Source organism: Podarcis vaucheri, assembly GCF_965113315.1.
Source record: "Podarcis vaucheri genome assembly, chromosome: Z".
Taxonomy (NCBI): Eukaryota; Metazoa; Chordata; class Lepidosauria; order Squamata; family Lacertidae; genus Podarcis; species Podarcis vaucheri.
Window position 1 is genome coordinate 11349780 of NC_138758.1, and position 19300 is coordinate 11369079.

At 44.4% G+C, this 19300-nt stretch overlaps 1 protein-coding gene and 2 long non-coding RNA genes across 3 annotated transcripts in view; 2 read left to right on the forward strand and 1 right to left on the reverse strand.

The window, feature by feature from the left end:
* Nucleotides 1-14387, forward strand: LOC309523499. The gene is made up of 2 exons (XR_014215415.1): nt 1-239; nt 12668-14387. It is a non-coding gene; the product is annotated as an uncharacterized lncRNA (long non-coding RNA).
* The window catches only part of LOC309523514, a 293380-nt gene that overhangs the window by 57260 nt on the left and 216820 nt on the right, over nt 1-19300 (forward strand). The gene's annotated exons all lie outside the window — the stretch shown is intronic.
* Nucleotides 13499-19300, reverse strand: part of LOC309523415 (A-kinase anchor protein 17B-like) — a 16763-nt gene continuing 10961 nt past the window's right edge. The window contains exons 3-4 of the mRNA XM_082207216.1: nt 18683-18923; nt 13499-17532 (exon numbers count right to left, since the gene is read on the reverse strand). Coding sequence (XP_082063342.1) covers nt 15982-17532; nt 18683-18923 — 1792 coding nt within the window. The 3' untranslated portion in view covers nt 13499-15981. The remainder of the gene's footprint in view (nt 17533-18682; nt 18924-19300) is intronic.

Here is a 19300-nt window from a genome sequence, read left to right on the forward strand (position 1 = left end):
TCTGGGTTAGTGGAGTCTGTAACCTGAAGCGTATGTAATCTGAAGTGCATGTAACCTGAGGTACCACTGTATTGGCATTTCATTTTAAGATGCAAGAGCTAAGTCTTTGTTCGAATCGGAGCATTAGCAAAAGCTGTGTGGAGCATAGAAGCACACAGCGTTCTCTTAGGAGGCTCTTATAAAACACAACTTCAATTGTGGCGTACTTCCATGGAGATTTGACGTTCAGCAATCAACAGGTAGACCTAGCCAGGTCCCCAAGATTTCTAATTAGTGAAACTAGAAGATACTTGACTTCCCAAATGCCATACATAGCTAACCTCAAAATACCAAAACAGTGAAGGGCTTTCACCTTGGCCTGTTGTCAGGCCCTCCCTTCAGCAGTCCAGGAAGGCCGTTATAGGAAGATACCTTAGGAGGGGAGGAAATTCCCATGGGCTCTGAGCATCAGGAAACAATGGGGCATGCCCTTCTTTATTGCCAGTATTATATAGACATTCGAGCCAGGTTTATCCAGCCCATCCTATATAAATTCCCAGGGCATTCAGAACAACACAAAATTTCCCTATTACTACAGGACGAAAGCCCAGAAGTCATATATTCAGGCGCCAGATTCTGCGCTGTCATGATGGATACTCGTCGAAGGATGGTCTATGCTACAAATCAGTCCTAAAATGAAGGCCCATATTGTTAGATCTGTATCACTGAAGCCCCACCCCATATAGCTGTTTTAACTGGTCTTTTTAATTCTTAATAGTTTTGGGGGCCTGCAGTCACCCCCACAGCTTGAGGGCCTCCAGCAAGGCCTCCAGGAGTAGTTTAATTTGAGCACTATTGTTTCTTGCTTTGTTTTTATTTTTATTATTCTGTTGTTAACGGAAAAATCTGAGGGCTCCCTTGGACAAAAAGTAAAGACACCAACCAGGATAACTTGGAGCAAAACAGCAGCCTGTAGGCTTGGCCTTTATTGAACTGTTGCAACAGGGTTCCCTTCCCTTGCAAGAGAGAGGAAAGACCCCGAACAATGGGCTGCAAGACCTTATAAAAACTTTTGAAATTCCCCTCCTCTAGGTCAAGCCCACCCCCAGAAACATCATGCATACATTACAGAAAGGAGGGGTTGACATCATGCATACATTACAGAGAGGAGGGGTTGAGGGAGGAGTTGTGGTGGTAACCTGAGTGTCCAGTCACCCAGCTGGTTCCTCCTTTCCCCCTCCCCATGAGTACTTTCCAGGTGACAATGGGGAGTTTGCAGTTTCCTGCCCCCAGAGGGAAGATCTGATCATTGTCCTTTGTTTCAGCCTGTGGCGAATCCACTGTTCTTTGTGATTTTGATTGTCTTCTGTCTGGGATTATCAGGGTTGACATAGCAACTGGGCAGGGCTCCTGTGGATGTGCTGGGATGGTGAAGGGATTATGGCTGACCAGAAACCAAGCACCCCCCTTTGATAGTCCTTGTCACATGGAGTAAAAAATGGAACAGTGCAAATCCGATGTATGGTTGATTTTCTATGAATTTATAACAGAAATGTGGCGTATGTAGTGTGTGAGTGTGAGTGTGTGTGAAGTTTGTGGAAACAGAATGATTGGGGTGGGGGGGTTCCTGCTACAGTTCCCCCCTTCGGAGATAAGATTGCAAAGGTGGCTACTTTGCAATCCTTTTCTCCGCACAATTTAAGGTGGTAAATGATAACCTGGTATTCTACGTCCCAGATGTGTGTCCATGTGAACCTGAAAGGGACTTGGATATCATGCTACTTTAAGGATATTTGCATGGAAATATAATGGTGTAACAGTGCACTGCTCAGTTACTTGTGGTATTCTAGCACCTTGGAAGAAATATTTTCTCAATAGTGATCTATGCTTTGCATTTAGGCAGGAAGGTCCACTAATGACTGAAAAGTGCAGTTTGCTTCCCCCCTTCCCGCCATTTGTGTGTTCTCAGGTGTCAAGGTAGCTCTTCTGTGGTCTCACATCGGCACGGTGTCGCAGTAGTGGCAATCCCTGGTGAATCCACTTAGGGCTTTCATGTAGCCTGGCACCCACCACAGCTGGCACAGGTTTCGGACACGTCCTGAGAGATATGTCTTCGCCTTGGCCAAAATCCATGGGATTTATTATTATTATTACAGGCTCTGGTCTTGTAGTCCTGGGAAGTTGATCACTTGCACTTTAAGGACCAAAAAGCTAATTGCAGCCTGGATACACTTGCCCAATTCAAACTGAGTCCAATTTGAATTTATGTGCCCATGGTTCTCAACCTTTCAAACCAGTCTGTTAAAGGAAAACCGTTCTTAAAAGGGCATTTTGTCCAAATAAGTCAATTTAACTCTATAAGGGATCATTCCTGCTAAACCAAAGCATGTGCACCTTTATGTATCTTATAAGCTTCTCCTTGGTAAAGCAAGTTTTAGCACATTTTAAAATGGATAGGGAAAGTTGGCAGAGTGCCAGGTGGGACAATGAAATGTGGTTATCTAAACATTGGACTACACAATAGTGTGAGCTATCAGAAAGTATAAAATGCATGAGAATTGGTGTGCAAGCAATAAGACATTAAACATAAAAATTACACACAAAAATACCCCCCTTGTGGAAATAACACACTGTCAGACACATTTCAACATTCCTACATAATAACACTTAATACAAAACAAACTAATTAAATATCAGTTGCATATCTTGACACAATTGTGATCTTTTACGCATGTATCTTTTGAATCCTGGAGCACAGAGGCTTGAGGTTCAAGTGAAAAGATGTCCTTGCAAGTCAACTCCACCCCCCTTTGTCAGGCCCACTCCCCTGGCAGTCTATATCCTTTGAAAGAGATAGCTGTGGGCACTTGAAAACTCTGGTGTCTTGTGATGACGGAAGAACTGAGTTGAGGGGTTGTTGCTGCTTTTCATCATTGCACATCTGTATAGGTGATATCCTGTAAGGGGCAGGGTTTTGGGGCTTAAAGACAGTTAGAAAAGGGAGGGGGCAAAAGGCAAAAAGGATGTCCTTCGGTTTCTGTTGGAAGCTGCAAATAATAAAAATCTTAGCGAATTAAGCGTTTCATTCATTCCAATATTATTATCACATTTTCCTATAACTACTGTTATTATCTGCCAAGTTCGTTTGCTTTCCTTCACTTTGGAGAGAAAGAGAGCTGTAAAAAATACAAAGGTTAAGAAATACAAAAGAAAGCAAAAAAATTAGATTACCAGTCAGATGAAAACAAACTTGACACAAAGACATCAGATTTAGAAAAGAATTATTATTATATATATTATCAAAACCACGCAGATTACTACTAGACTGAAAAAAATGGGAAAACCATGGGGAAAAAACTTTAAATTCACCACGTGCTATTTGATAAAAGAACTTCATGAAACTGACTTTCAACATGTGATGAACATGTCCCCAAAGTAAAACACACACACACAAAATGACCTATGAGGAACCAAATAAATAAATGCTAAAACACACAATTAATAAGTAACCTGAAGTAATCTGTTTTGGCATTCTAACATCCCAAATGAAAATAAAATAGTGTTTCTTGATGTGACAACATCAACTGTAATGTTAATACGGGAAATGAGTTAATACCAAGAAAAATGAATGGCAATTTAAAGTTGTGCAGGTACCTTGCACTAGCCAAAATGACAGAATTAATAAGAAATGCTCAGGCAAAAAGGTAAACAAATACCATTCACCAAACAATGTTTGGTTGTGCTTCGATTAACTTCATAGACATCATGGGGAAACAGATTAAATAAATGAAAACAGATTATTTGTAACTTTAAAAAAAGTGTCAAAGCCATAAAGAGATGGAAATCACTAATATAGCAGGGATTCAGACTTGTTTCACAGAACAGAAAGAAAGTTGCTGTGGGAGGAAAAAGGGACAAACACTTTGTTATCGGGGTTCACATATCCTGTTAAAAGGGAAAATTATTTCATGTGAGAAGCCTGTCAGGAAATGCTGTTCCTAAAATTCCCATTGAGGGGGGAATGCTTTGATATTTACCTGTGAAAAGAATTTGGCATGTTAAGATTTGGAACTTGGAAAGCTCTTGACTTTTGATGGGCTAGTTGTTGCTTTGTTTTGTTTTGTTTTGTTTTTTAGCCTTTTGTCTTAAGTAGCCCCTGGAGCAAAGACAGATTAAGGGTGATTTCCCTCAATGGTTCCTCAATGGTTCCAAGTTTTCTTTTACATTTGGAAGAAACCTCCTCTCCCCCCTTATAGTTCCCCCCTTCCTCTCTCTCTCTTCTTTAGCTGATCTAGCCTCTGTGCATGTGCAGAGTTCATGTCTCAGCAAACCTTTTATACTATTGAAAATGTTGCATCCTTTGGCTAAATTACCATTTGAATAAGGGAAAGGAAGGGTAAGGAGTAGATTTGAAAACAGGGTTTGATTTTAAACAAAAAAAGAAACTCAGCAATTTAAGTATTCACCAAAGCTAGCAATTTCAGCCCAAGCAAACTGAGACTGCTTCCTTTATGTACAGGAAAGGGCTAATATCCCTCTGGCCATTCGCGGAACAATCAACCGCTCTCTTACTTATGAGTAAAAATGGCCAGAGTTAGAATTCGTAGGATTTTTTTTTTTTTTTTTAACATTCTCAGCCATTTCAGCCTTACCATTTGCAGACAAAAAAATATTATTATTATTATTATTAATATTATTATTTCCTGCCCTTTATTTACAGGAATGGTCAAGGCTAATTCTACTTGATTATTCATTTGTATGTGCTTAAACTTTGAGTAGACTTTTAAGTCTGATTTTTAAATAGTAGACAAAATGATAAACACTGTAATCACTCAAATGCTTGATATTACCAGTTGGGCTTCACCTCTCACCTTTTAAAACTAAAGAGCAAAGCTAGGCTGAATTTCAACTCCATTACCACACCAGAATTTAAGAATTACCCTCCAATGCTTGCAGACACATGGTCTTCCACACAGCCACAAATTGGGAGAGTTGAAAGGGACCCTGGGGTCATCTAGTCCAACCCTAAAATACAGGGTTCATAGCAAGATTTGTACTACCAGAAACACACACATTCACCTCTCACCTTTAAAAACAAAGAGCAAATCTGGGTTGGATTTCAACTCATCAGCCACAAATTGGGAAAGTTGAAAGGGACCTGGGGTCATCTAGTCCAACCCTAAAATACAGGGTTCATAGCAAGATTTGTACTACCAGAAACACACACATACTTATGTACACAGACACAACTGGGGAAGAGATCACAAACCATGCGCCTATCATGTACTAAGGAAGAGGAAAATAAAAGTACCCAACCCTTTTAGCAGATCTTGAAGCTAGTTTGAATGAGAGTTTTTACTTCCTTAGACTAAAGAGTGAAAGTTCCTAGATAAATTATCTTTAAAGACTGAAGTGAACATTTTTCCTAAGATAGGGAGAGGATCTCTTATAAAGCATAGTTAAAGCAGCCCTAGATTTGGTTTTTTTTTTAGGGAATACACAAGTGTTGCCCCCTCCCCTCTTAGCAGTTTCCTTTAAAGGAAGCTTACTCGGGAGTAAATTTACCTGGCACAGAAGTAAGAAGGGAGAAAACAACTGAAAGAGGCAGAGTGAAACAAGGGGGAGGGGGGGCATTTTCTAACAAAAGAGGCCATGAAGTCTTATAGAGACTGATATCAGGAGCCTTACAATAACTCTTCTGTCCAACCAAATCAAAGTTAAAACTGGACTCAAATGTTTTTTCTTAGAATGAACACCATACTTTTATAGGCATACGCTTAATGAAATACATACACTGCATTTTAGCTTGAGAGAGCAGTTGTGCTCAACTAGGCTTTTGCAGCAGAAACATTAGGTTAACTTCTCCTTCCAAAATAGACTGGAGCAAACTCAAAAGTTACAACACAACATCATTTACCATTACACTTAAAATCGCCCTCCTCACTTAAACTAGAGGAAGGAGTGGGGTAATCCCCCTTTCAGAACACAAGTAGCACGTATACAGGATTTCACCACTTGGGAGGGAAACTCTCTTTTAGAGCCTCTCTCAAATAACAAACATTTGCACACTCCATTCTCCATTTTGTTTTGTTTTAAGATCGATAGGCGCAACATGGCTTCCTTAGATTTAAAATTTTGAAGCAAGCTTGCAATTTAAAACTATGTGCATTTAAGAACAGTCTGTGGATGCCAAGGCCAATGTAAATACAAACCCTTGAAATATTTCTAAATCTTTGAATACATCTCTTATTCATTTATTTATTTTTTTGCCTCTGAGCACCATTAAGTTTACAGTTTCATGTTCTAGCTCTAGGCTACAGTTTAACAACACAAACTTGACCATTTTCCCCCCTTTATTTTTTTTTTTTTATTTCTACTTTTCTCTAATTGGAGATGACAAGCTGGAGGGGCATATTAGAGTCCTCTCTGGGGCAAAAGGCTTCATGGAAGCTTTGTTGCCAGGAGGAGTCCAGCTAGGGTGTTTAGTGAGCTCCCATTCTCTCATATGTTATTATTGGGCTTTTTTTCCCGTTAACGAAGTACGCTAAAGACAGAAAGAGTGGAAACACACACAAGGGAGGAAAGGGGGAAGATCCTTTCAGTACTCAAAGTACCCTTGACTAACACAATTCCTACTTATCTATAAACCACGAATTAATTTCTGAAAATCTCAAACCTGAACCTGAAACAAAACCACGGGTCTCTCAGCCCAGAAACTCAAACCACGGGTCTCTCAGCCCGGAAACTCAAACCACGGGTCTCTCAGCCCGGAAACTCAAACCACGGGTCCCTCTGCCCGGAAACTCAAACCACGGGTCCCTCTGCCCGGAAACTCAAACCACGGGTCCCTCTGCCCGGAAACTCAAACCACGGGTCCCTCTGCCCGGAAACCTAAACCACGGGTCTCTGCCCGGAAACCTAAACCACGGGTCTCTGCCCGGAAACCTAAACCACGGGTCTCTGCCCGGAAACCTAAACCACGGGTCTCTGCCCGGAAACCTAAACCACGGTACCGTTTCAATGCTAATCCTAGTGTGGGGCCCCAATTGTGAACCTCCCCTCTATCCTCCACAACAGCCCCCTGCCTAGCCTTTAAACTAAATTCGGCTTCCCTACTGGACGCCTGCGTAGTGCAGTGCCAGATCGGGCTCCGAGAAAAACAAAGGTTTGAAAGGAAGCAAATGACCTTGCGTTCTCACGTACCCGGGTCATCCCTAACAAAGGTCGCCGGGCAGGAGGGGCGGCTTCATTTGCACAGGCAGATAAGGTGGAGAGAGATTTGTAAGGGCACCCCTGGACGACTCCGAAAGGGGTGTCAGAGAAATAACAGGCACCACGCTTCCCTGGCCACACTTCCGAAAGGGAAAACGGGGAGAAAAGGAGAGAGAGATTTGTAAGGGACGCCTTTGGCCGACTCCGAAAAAGGACGTCAGAGAAACAATAAGCACCACGTTTTCCTGGCCATACTTCCGAAAGGGAAAACGGGGAGAAAAGGGAAAGGAGGCTCAAGATTTTGCAGATGCAACGTTGGAAATAAAGGAGAAAGATTTGGCTGTTGTGGAGACGTTATTTTCCACCCTCCTCCCAATGTACTTTCTTCAGAACCATACTCACGTCCGTTGATGTCCCTCGCAGATCCCGGGATCCTTTTCCCTTAGCCGGCTTGACCTCGCCTTTGCTCCCCTGGTTGAGCTTTTGGTGACGATTGATTACCGCCCGCAAAGAGGAGGCAGGGAGAGGAAGAAGGATCTCTGGGCTAAGGTTGCCTAGTGGCGCCTGATCCCCTCTATCTCCCCTCTCACCTTTACAGGAGAACCAAGTGTCCCTGAGTCGCGGTCGCCAACTGTTAACGGAAAAATCTGAGGGCTCCCTTGGACAAAAAGTAAAGACACCAACCAGGATAACTTGGAGCAAAACAGCAGCCTGTAGGCTTGGCCTTTATTGAACTGTTGCAACAGGGTTCCCTTCCCTTGCAAGAGAGAGGAAAGACCCCGAACAATGGGCTGCAAGACCTTATAAAAACTTTTGAAATTCCCCTCCTCTAGGTCAAGCCCACCCCCAGAAACATCATGCATACATTACAGAAAGGAGGGGTTGACATCATGCATACATTACAGAAAGGAGGGGTTGAGGGAGGAGTTGTGGAGGTAACCTGATTATCTTGTCACCTGGCTGGTTCCTCCTTTCCCCCTCCCCATGAGTACTTTCCAGGTGACAATGGGGAGTTTGCAGTTTCCTGCCCCCAGAGGGAAGATCTGATCATTGTCCTTTGTTTCAGCCTGTGGCGAATCCACTGTTCTTTGTGATTTTGATTGTCTTCTGTCTGGGATTATCAGGGTTGACATAGCAACTGGGCAGGGCTCCTGTGGATGTGCTGGGATGGTGAAGGGATTATGGCTGACCAGAAACCAAGCACCCCCCTTTGATAGTCCTTGTCACATGGAGTAAAAAATGGAACAGTGCAAATCCGATGTATGGTTGATTTTCTATGAATTTATAACAGAAATGTGGCGTATGTAGTGTGTGAGTGTGAGTGTGTGTGAAGTTTGTGGAAACAGAATGATTGGGGTGGGGGGGTTCCTGCTACAGTTGAGGGCTCCCTTGGACAAAAAGTAAAGACACCAACCAGGATAACTTGGAGCAAAACAGCAGCCTGTAGGCTTGGCCTTTATTGAACTGTTGCAACAGGGTTCCCTTCCCTTGCAAGAGAGAGGAAAGACCCCGAACAATGGGCTGCAAGACCTTATAAAAACTTTTGAAATTCCCCTCCTCTAGGTCAAGCCCACCCCCAGAAACATCATGCATACATTACAGAAAGGAGGGGTTGACATCATGCATACATTACAGAAAGGAGGGGTTGAGGGAGGAGTTGTGGAGGTAACCTGATTATCTTGTCACCTGGCTGGTTCCTCCTTTCCCCCTCCCCATGAGTACTTTCCAGGTGACAATGGGGAGTTTGCAGTTTCCTGCCCCCAGAGGGAAGATCTGATCATTGTCCTTTGTTTCAGCCTGTGGCGAATCCACTGTTCTTTGTGATTTTGATTGTCTTCTGTCTGGGATTATCAGGGTTGACATAGCAACTGGGCAGGGCTCCTGTGGATGTGCTGGGATGGTGAAGGGATTATGGCTGACCAGAAACCAAGCACCCCCCTTTGATAGTCCTTGTCACATGGAGTAAAAAATGGAACAGTGCAAATCCGATGTATGGTTGATTTTCTATGAATTTATAACAGAAATGTGGCGTATGTAGTGTGTGAGTGTGTGTGTGTGTGAAGTTTGTGGAAACAGAATGATTGGGGTGGGGGGGTTCCTGCTACACTGTTAAGTTATTATATAGTTTGTATTTTGCTTTTTAAGGGAAAGGGTCAGGGCTGCCTGGGAGTGGGCCTCAGCCAACAGAATGGCTGGGGCAGGTTCCACAGGGGGGGGATGTATTGGGACACCCAATCTCAGTGATCATGGGCAGCAGGAGGAGTTTTGCTAAGACCAGACCATGTCATTACCAAGGAGGCAGGTTTAGTCGTTGTTTGAAGACTATCCCTGCCTCCAGGTCTGGTCATGACCGGAAGGATACAGGAATCAGCAAGGGAAACCCATATCACCTGAAAGTGTTGCTGTGCAATGCCAGGTCAATGATGAATAAAACCACTGCCATCCACGACCTGATTGTGGATGGAGGATTTGACCTGGCATGTGTAACAGAGACTTGGTTGGATGAAGCAGATGGGCCTGTCCTTGCCACTGCTTGTCCACCAGGTTTCTCTTACGCACAGCAACCAAGGCCTTGTGAGCGGGGAGGGGGGGTTGCAGTGATTTTTAGGAAGTTATTAGTTTGCACCAGGCATCCTATTGGGAAAACCCAGTTCTCTGAGTGCATGTTCTGGAAGTTGGGCAATAAGGGCAGTACAGGATTCCTATTGGTGTACCGACCTCCCTGCTGCACCAAGGATTCCCTGCCCGAGCTGCTTCAGGTCGTGGCGGATATGCTCCTGGAGACACTTTGCTTGGTTGTCCTGGGGAATTTTAACATCCATGCCGACACGACCTTACAAGGGGCCGCTCGGGACTTTGTGGAAAGCATGGCCTCCATGGGGCTATCCCTAAATAAGTTTGGCCCAACCCATAGCCGTGGACATGCCTTGGACCTGGTGTTTACCTCTATGGATGTTGGTGATCTGACACTAACTAAAAGTGAAACAAAAGAAGTGCCATGGTCAGATCACTTCCTGGTGCAACTGGACTTCTCTGCGACCCTTCCCCTCTGCAGGGAGGTAGGACCAATTCAGATGGTCCACCCCCGCCACTTATTGGATCCAATTGGCTTCCAGAGAGTGGTAGAGGATGTTTTATCCCAAGTTGATGGCCTTTCAGCTGATTCCCTGGTGGCACGCTGGAATGCGGAGTTAACCAGGGCTATTGACTGTCTGGCTCCGAAGCACCCTCTCCAATTGCATGGAGCCCGGACAGCCCTGTGGTTTCACCCGGAGCTGAGGGCAATGAAACAATCATTGAGACGGCTAGAGCGCCGGTGGAGGAAGACTCATTATGAATGACTCAGACCGGACACAGGCTAGAGCTCAACGTCGAGCCTACCAAGTGGCAATGGCAACGGCGAAGAGGGCCTTCTTCACCGCTTCCATTGCATCTGCAGAAAACAGCAGCAGGAGACTTTTTCAGGTGGTTTGCAATCTATCGGAACCACCTGTACCACCGGGGCCTGGTAGGGACCCCAAGATCTCCTGCAATGCTTTTGCAAAGTTTTTTGCAGATAAAGTCGCTCAGATTCAGAAGGAGGTAGACTCCACCGTGGGAGCAGGGACAGGGCGGGAGAGTGCTAGAGTTCTGTCTGGTCCTGTTACATGGGATCAATTCCAATCTGTTACCTCCGAGGATGTGGACAGGCTGCTTGGACTAGTGAAACTGACCACCTGTCTACTTGATCCTTGCCCATCGTGGCTGATAAAAGTGAGCCAGGAAGGGCTGGGCGATGGGCTCTGCGGGGTGGTGAATGCTTCCCTCTGTGAGGGAGGCTTCCCAGACCCGCTGAAAGAGGCGGTCATTAAACCACTTCTTAAAAAAACATGTTTAGACCCGGCCAATTTGGCCAAATATCACCCAGTCTCAAATCTACCATTCTTGGGAAAGTTGATTGAGCGGGTGGTTGCCGAACATCTCCAAGCACGCCTGGAGGATGCGGACCATTTGGATCCCTTCCAATCGGGATTCAGGCCTCACCATGGGACTGAAACTGCCTTGGTCGCGTGGGTTGATGATCTCCGGTGGGCTAGGGACAAAGGTGAGAGCTGTTTCCTAGTTCTGCTGGATCTCTCAGCAGCCTTTGACACCATCGACCATAACATCCTTCTGGGCCATCTAGAGGGGCTGGGAGCTGGGGGCACTGTTATACGGTGGTTCCGCTCCTTTCTCCAGGGCCGTGTCCAGAAAGTGGTGGTGGGGGATGAGTGTTCAGACCCCTGGGCTCTCACTTCTGGGGTGCCTCAGGGTTCCGTCCTCTCCCCCATGCTTTTTAATATCTATATGAAGCCGCTGGGAGAGATCATCAGGGGGTTTGGACTGGGTGTTCATCAGTATGCAGATGACACCCAGCTCTACCTCTCCTTTAAATCAGAACCAGTGAAGGCGGTGAAGGTCCTGTGTGAGTGCCTGGAGGCGGTTGGAGGATGAATGGCAGCTAACAGATTGAGGTTGAATCCTGACAAGACAGAAGTACTGCTTTTGGGGGACAGGCGGTGAGCAGCTGTGGAGCACCCCCTGGTCCTGAATGGGGTAACTGTGCCCCTGAAGGACCAGGTGTGCAGCCTGGGAGTCATTTTGGACTCACAGCTGTCCATGGAGGCGCAGGTTAACTCTATGTCCAGGGCAGCTGTCTACCAGCTCCACCTGGCACGCAGGCTAAGACCCTACCTGCCCGCGGACTGTCTCGCCAGAGTGGTGCATGCTCTAGTTATCTCCCGCTTGAACTACTGCAAAGCGCTCTACGTGGGGCTACCTTTGAAGGTGACCCGGAAACTGCAATTAATCCAGAATGCGGCAGCTAGACTGGTGACTGGGAGCGGCCGCCGGGACCACATAACACCGGTTCTAAGAGATCTGCATTGGCTCCCAGTACGTTTCCGAGCACGATTCAAAGTGTTGGTGCTGACCTTTAAAGCCCTAAACGGCCTCAGTCCAGTATACCTGAAGGAGCGTCTCCACCCCCATCGTTCAGCCCGGACACTGAGATCCAGCGTCAAGGGCCTTCTGGCGGTTCCCTCACTGCGAGAAGCAAAGCTACAGGGAACCAGACAGAGGGCCTTCTCGGTAGTGGCGCCCGCCCTGTGGAACGCCCTCCCATCAGATGTCAAAGAGATAAACAACTACCTGACATTCAGAAGACATCTTAAGGCAGCCCTGTTTAGGGAAGTTTTTAATATGTAATGCTGTACTGTTTTTAATTCTTGATTGGGAGCTATCCAGAGTGCTTGGAGAAACTCAGCCAGATGTGCGGGGTATAAATAATAAATTATTATTATTATTATTATTATTATTATTATTATTATTATTATTTATTCACCCGTTATTTATGCTTAATCAAATATTCTATGTATGTTTTAATCTACAATTGGTTCTTGCTCCCATTTATTCAATAATTGTTCGCTTAGATTCATACTGTTATGCTATTTATTAGGTTATGCTGGTTTGTGGCAGAATAAAGTAAGACGTTCAGCAATGCTTCCAAGGGACCTACGCTGAGAGCACTTTGACACTTTTCGCCCTTTGCAGAGGATCAGCAACCTCCAACAGGTGATATGAGCTGCAGGGTTATGATGATACCACAAGCCCCTCTTGATTACCATGCAGGAAGGCCTGTTTCCTCAGCACTGCATCTCATGCTTGCCGTCATAAAATGAAATGTGTACAAACCGTGTACTAAAAACATGTATACACATGTAAAACATATTATTCACTGCAGGGTGGTGAAGATCCAGAGGGGGAAATGGAACCCCCCAACTGTCCTCTCCCCTTAACTGCCATTTGGGGGTAGCCATTCCATCAGGTTGCCTCAGTGGAAGAGGTAGGAAGCACGGTTCATTTCATTGGCTTTGCGGAAGACCCTTTTACTGTGCCAGCTGGTCATTACAGCACCCCTGTTTAGAAATCGGTGCTTGAGTTTTGGTTTTTTACTTTCCTCTTCCCTCCCTGTCCCTTTCCCCTTGTGTGTCCTTTCTCCCACCCACCCCCTAGATTATAAGCCTACAGTGGCACTGTGTTAAGTTTGATTGTATGTGAACCACTCTGGGAGCCATTGGCCGAAGAGCACTAAATGATCTAAATGAATAAATAAAACCCAAGTGCAAAATTATTACTTTCAGATTAAATAAACATTTGTTGGCTGCATTGGGAAATCCATTCAATTTTTGCAAACTAGGTTAGCGTTAAAGACAAGCTTAGAGGACTGTGGAAATTGCCACCACCCATCAGCCTGACGCAAAACATGAATCTAAGCACAGAAAATATCTGCATACATTGCTTCATTACTACTTTATTGGAGCAGAGGTTAACAAACATGGATGGAATGCTAGGGAACGCTTATTCACATGAAAATTGCCATGACATGAAATAAATAAAGCATATTAAAAGTATAAGCAAAAACTCAAACTATAATTTGTTCCTCTTCTTACAGCTGTGACTATCTGGTGCAACAAGTGACAACCTAGCTTGCAGCCCTCGGAGCTGCCTATTCTTGTCAGTAGAATGGTTTCAGGTTGTAGTCCTTGACAGTCTTTGTTTTGCCCGTTCCATGTTACATAAAATTATAAGCAATAACTGAACAGAATAACTTCTATGGGCTCAGACTACATAGCTATGCTTAGAAGGTCACTTACTCAAGGAACAAAATACCAACCAGCACTTAAGTAGATTTCATACCCCTTTTTCACTGCTCAAAGCATTCCCTGTCCAGCAGATCCATCGAATACAAAGTACAGCACCCCTAGCCTGTGAAGTACATGTGAAAATATGGACTTCTTGCTTTCTAGTTCTGTCTTTTGAAATGAAAGTAATTAATTCTGTGACATTTAGGAGAGGACTGGGGGGAAATTTCATTGGTTCTCACACAACATCAACCATGATTTTAATTTAGCTCTCCCCTCTCAAGCCCCACCTATTCTTCAAAATAAATTAACTTGGGGGCCAAACTCTGTGTGAGTTCCTGGTCTCCTGATATGAGTTTGTTTTTTTAAAAAAAGGAAAAAAGAAAAAGACACTTTAAAGCAACCTTGGTGCATCCTGCTTTGACTGGCGCAGGGATGCTGGGCTCTAGGGGTGCTAAGTCCTCCCTTTCCCTACTGTTTCCTCCCACCTATAGTCCCCCTCCTGCCATTGACTTCTGTCCCATGGCGGGGGGGGGGGACAGATACAACTGGCCCGCCACTTAAAGCGAGGGTTCTGTTCCAGGTGCCCATGCACAAAAGCAAAGTTGGGCAGTCAGGAACCCCCAGAACTGTCCCTCCCCCCAATACAAGGCAAGGTCTGTTTACCAGGCTCTGGGAGCTTCCCACTATCTTCCCAAATCCTGGCAAGCAAGGAAAAATTGCTGGGTGCACAGGTGGGGGGAAATAAACAGCTGGGAATGGAATGTTTACCTCGCTCTCAATTTATGTATTTACCATCACCACCACCCCAAATATATATATATAAGGTGGGCATAAGATATGGGCCCAACCTTACCTCTATCATGCCCACATTTCCACCTTACCCTGACGCTAGTAGGGAGTTACTTATTAGTAGTAAAGTGACTGGGGTGGGAAGGGCTAAACACTTCCTCCCAACTCCACTACTATGATTGACATCTGAGCACCCTGCAACTGCTCTTTCAAAAGGAAAAAGGAAAAAAAATGAATGGCAGGAAATCTGATAATGACTCTCCTGTATTCTGTGTAACTTTGCCCTCGGCTGGATATTAAAGGGCAGAAGATTTAGGCAGAATTAAAGGGAGGAGCCATTCAAACCAGGGCACCTCTTATTCTACTCAAAGCATTCCAATAAACCCAAAGGGACCTGCCACAAAAAGGGTCTGGACTGAGAAGCAGAATCTGGCACACAGCATATACTGCCCAATGCTGGATTAAGCTATGCTAATTGCAGAGTTTTCTGATTAAGTGGCATATAAATCTTTCTAAATAAATAAAAGGCTTCTTGCAAAATAAATAATAATAATTAAAAAAAAAAAGCTTGAGTATCTCAAATTGCCACGTCTGCAGTAAATTATAAACACGTTCCTTCTCTGCCTTTTGGATAAATGTTTCATCTCTCACACCATCCCCTTTCTGACATCACTGAGGAGGCACTTTCTTTTTTTAATCTTATAAATTAAACAATTTGTTCAACTAACTCCTTTAACTGTACAGTTACTAGGGAGCATTTTCATATTCTGTGGCTCCCTCCGAAATCGGCAGGGACCATTCACTTCACTTGGCTCAGATTCTGAGTAGACCATTCAACATGGCTTCAATCATGCACTGCAGTAACTTTTTTTAATAAAAAAAAATTTGGTCATTAGTACAGATGTTGAATCTGTTGACCAGTTTTTGCCAAGCTGTGTCTGCCCTCTCGTGCTCTGCCAGCATGCACAGCAGCCCAAGCAGAGCACCCAAATCACCAAATGTGATTTATTTTTAAGTCCTTAAGAGGGCCTAATTTGAGCTTTCAAGAACCACCCCCATCACCCCCCAAGACCAACCAAGTTAGCACCCTCTTCCAAGTTCCCCTCCACAGACTGTCTCTGCATATGGATTGAATTGTTTTGACAGGAAACAAAGGGCATCCTTCAGGAATCTGTTTCCACCTATTTTCTTAACAGCAAGTCCCCTGAAAACCAGGAGTTGCAGCAAAACCTCCTGGAGTGAAGAATGTCCCCGTTGCAGGAGCTGCTCATTAACGCCAAAAAGGGCTTCCAAAAACTGAAAGCTGCCCCCATCCTATTCCACCCACTTGCTTGTTTCACCATCTCACCAATTCTCTCGCCCCTCCTTGCCCTGGCACCACTCTTCTTGCGCTAGCCTTGAAAATTCTCTGTTTTTCATTTATTTCGCACCCATTCTCACCGGTCTTATTAATGTCTACATTCCCCTTATCTGCCTTTGGGTGAGCTTCTTGAAAAGGAGACCCGCCCGAATGGGTTGCATCTTTTGCTTTTACTGCCCCTGGCATGGTGTGATGAGTTTTACATTTCATTTTGTGATGGGACATCTTGCCAAGAGACTCCATCTCTTCACAATGGTTTGCTTTAAAGAACTGCGGTTCATCATCAGACAAATTGTTTCCAGAATATCTCTTTCTGTTGTTCTTCCTCCCAGCTTCCCTCTCCTCATCACTAGATGTCCATTTGACTCTTTGTTCTTCACCCCTTACTTTGCTGCTGGTTCTTTTGTATGTTGTCCTAAGCTTTAGCTTGGAGTGCCTTGCTGAGTCACAGTACTCAGAGCGTGAGAAGAAACTGTGTTTGCTGCATTCAATACCTTGAGCACCACAACAATCATTTTGGACAGAAATCGACAAATCTCTCACCATTTTCTGACCGTAGGGTGACACCTTGCAGCCACCACCATTTTTTCTTTCTTTTTTGCTTCGTGACTCATTAAGTGCCTCACTGAAGGATTCAGAATCACTGCTGATCTCTTCCAATACATCCTTCAATTTATTCACACGGCCAACTAGCTTGTGTGATGCCATAGCCACCATTTCAGTGTCTTCTGCTTGAGATTTTCTATCATAAGCTGCACTTACTAGGACACGACTATTCCATTTACCATGCAGCCTTCCTTCTTCAGCCTCATTTGACAGATCTTTGCCCCGATAGTTTTTGGCAAACTCCCTAGCACATGCCTGGCTTTTTGGCATAACCTCAGGTTCCTCATCCATTACTTCCCAGTTATCACTACGTCTGGAGCTTTTCTCTTGGGTATTTGGTACACAAATCAAATCCGTCATGCACTGCCTATCTTTGTTCTGCAGGTTAATCTGCAAGCTGTCCTCATTGAAATACACCACCCTCTGCCACTGAGACTTATTCGCTGGGTTATCCACCCTTGGAAAGTCCCGTGCATATTCTGGGGTTTGATAGTAGTTGAGTAAATAATGTGTGAATTCATCAGTTTCATATACCTTGGGCTTCCTGAATTCTCTCTCCCTGGAAGCTTTAGGGAAGCACCCAAACGAGTGGCTGTCATGGGGGCTGTGTGTTACGTAGGTGGTGATGGTTTCAGCGATTCGCCTGTTCAAAGTATTTCTCCAAAACGGATCAGGTAATGCAGGCAACTTAAATGGAATGTGCTGCTGCTGCTGCTGCTGCTGCTTCTCCTCAATAAAAGCATCCGCCAACTGAGCTGACTGACACTTGGATTCTCTCTCATTCTTCGACTCTTGTTGCCCAAGGCAGTTTACTTGTTCCTTTGGTGCATTCTGTATCTGAGATGCAAAGGAGCAATTCTCCCTTTTGATTTCAAGATTCAACAGAGGGCCCCCTATTTGCTCGGATGCTTGTGCAACGTCCTGGGGGGGGGGGGAATAAAAGAAAGAATTATAGCGCAACAGAACAAGGGACTTGAGCAGAAAGCAAATACCGGTAAATCAGCAAAGCCTAATGATAAATGATTTTATGTACAATTTGGGCTAGTCAAAGACTCTTCAGTGCCTAAGACAGGAAATCCAAATGGCATCCACCCACCCAGGTCAAACAACCCAGAATGCACCTGGAAGCTCTTGGACTCCCATCATGTCAAATGGCCTGGGATTGCAGGAGTTGGAGTCCAAGAACAGTTGGAGGACAACATGGATGGATTACTTTGTCCTAGTGATTCTACTAAAATGCAAAAGCTGCATAAAAGCATTGTTGTGTTTTAACAGCTCGTCCCCACCCCCATAAAAAGGGACTTATGCATAACCTCCCTGTGGGTTGTACCTCATGGGTGAAATCTGCCTCCCACCCTGCCAGTCTTAGCAAGACCCAAAATACACGGCTTGGGAAACACACTTAAGACTTCATTCACTGTGGGAGTTGTCTCTGCTGTTTGAGGCGGTTCAATTTTTCCAAAAGGAAACCTGTGTTTTTTGTTTTTTAAATGCCAATTCACTTCAAACCACATCTTAAAAGGCTCACAAAGCTGCACAAATCATAGCCTTTAAGATAAAAGCCAGCTTGATTTTGCTGTTTTCAGAGGGAAAATAATTATTAATGAAAGTCACTTGCCATGGGCAATAGACAAATTGCCGGTTTATTTGCTTTCGCTTTTTTAATGATAACTTCGGAGTCGTTCTACTAAAATAATGACCCCACACAAGAAAGCGAGTTTCAGCCCCACCTCAATAATTCACAGCAATTTCCTATATGAAAAGAGAACTTCCACTAACAAGCATTTGTATGATCCTTTATCACAGGATGAAAAGGAGAAGTTATCAAAAGCCTTACATCTTGCTGAGGAGTTTACTTAAATCACTTCATTCTCAGTCAGCATCTCCCAGCGCACCCAGTTCAGTGCATCAAAATGTGGTGTGCCTTGGATGTGGAAACTGAGAAACCTGCTGCCCACTTGTGGCGAACTCTGCTATCATATATGCCTACAGTTCTCCACAACTTATTACATATTTTTAAAAAAACATTTTAAAAAACACCCTTAGAATATTTTGAAAATTATATCCTTACTTTTACTTTGTTTAAGAGCAAGGAAAGCAGCCTCATGGACTCCTCTCTTTTCTGAGCTATATCGTGTTTCTTCTCTTCCCAATTGGGCATCTTCTCTGTCCACAAATCTTCCGCATCTGTTACCTTCCGCGGCTTTCTTGGGCGTTTTGTATCCCAATCTATCTCCCTTTGCCCATGTCTCTTGTGCTTATGCTTTCTCTTTCCTTCTCCAGTTTTCTTTTCTTCATCATCGCGTCGTTTTCTAGGCAATTATTGATATGGGACAATTTAGGTGCGGGAGGGAAATAATTTTACAGTTTTAACCCTTGCAAGGTAGAAGGGAAGATAAGGAGGTAACAGGAAGGGCTTCCACCCTTGAAATCTGTTTGGACACAAGAGAGAACACTTCCTACAAATTTGTGTTTTGGAATGTAAACATATATACTTCACACATTCTAAGGAGATGCAAAATGTTTGAAGATAACCTCAGGGCAGCTCTCTCTTGCAACATCTTCTGGTCCTAACATTTCCCAGTACTGCATCTAAAGTTACATGAGCTATTTCAAACACTGCCATAAACCATGGTTTATCATGACAATAATGAACCTAGTCTCACAACCCTGTCCCCACCCCCCAGTC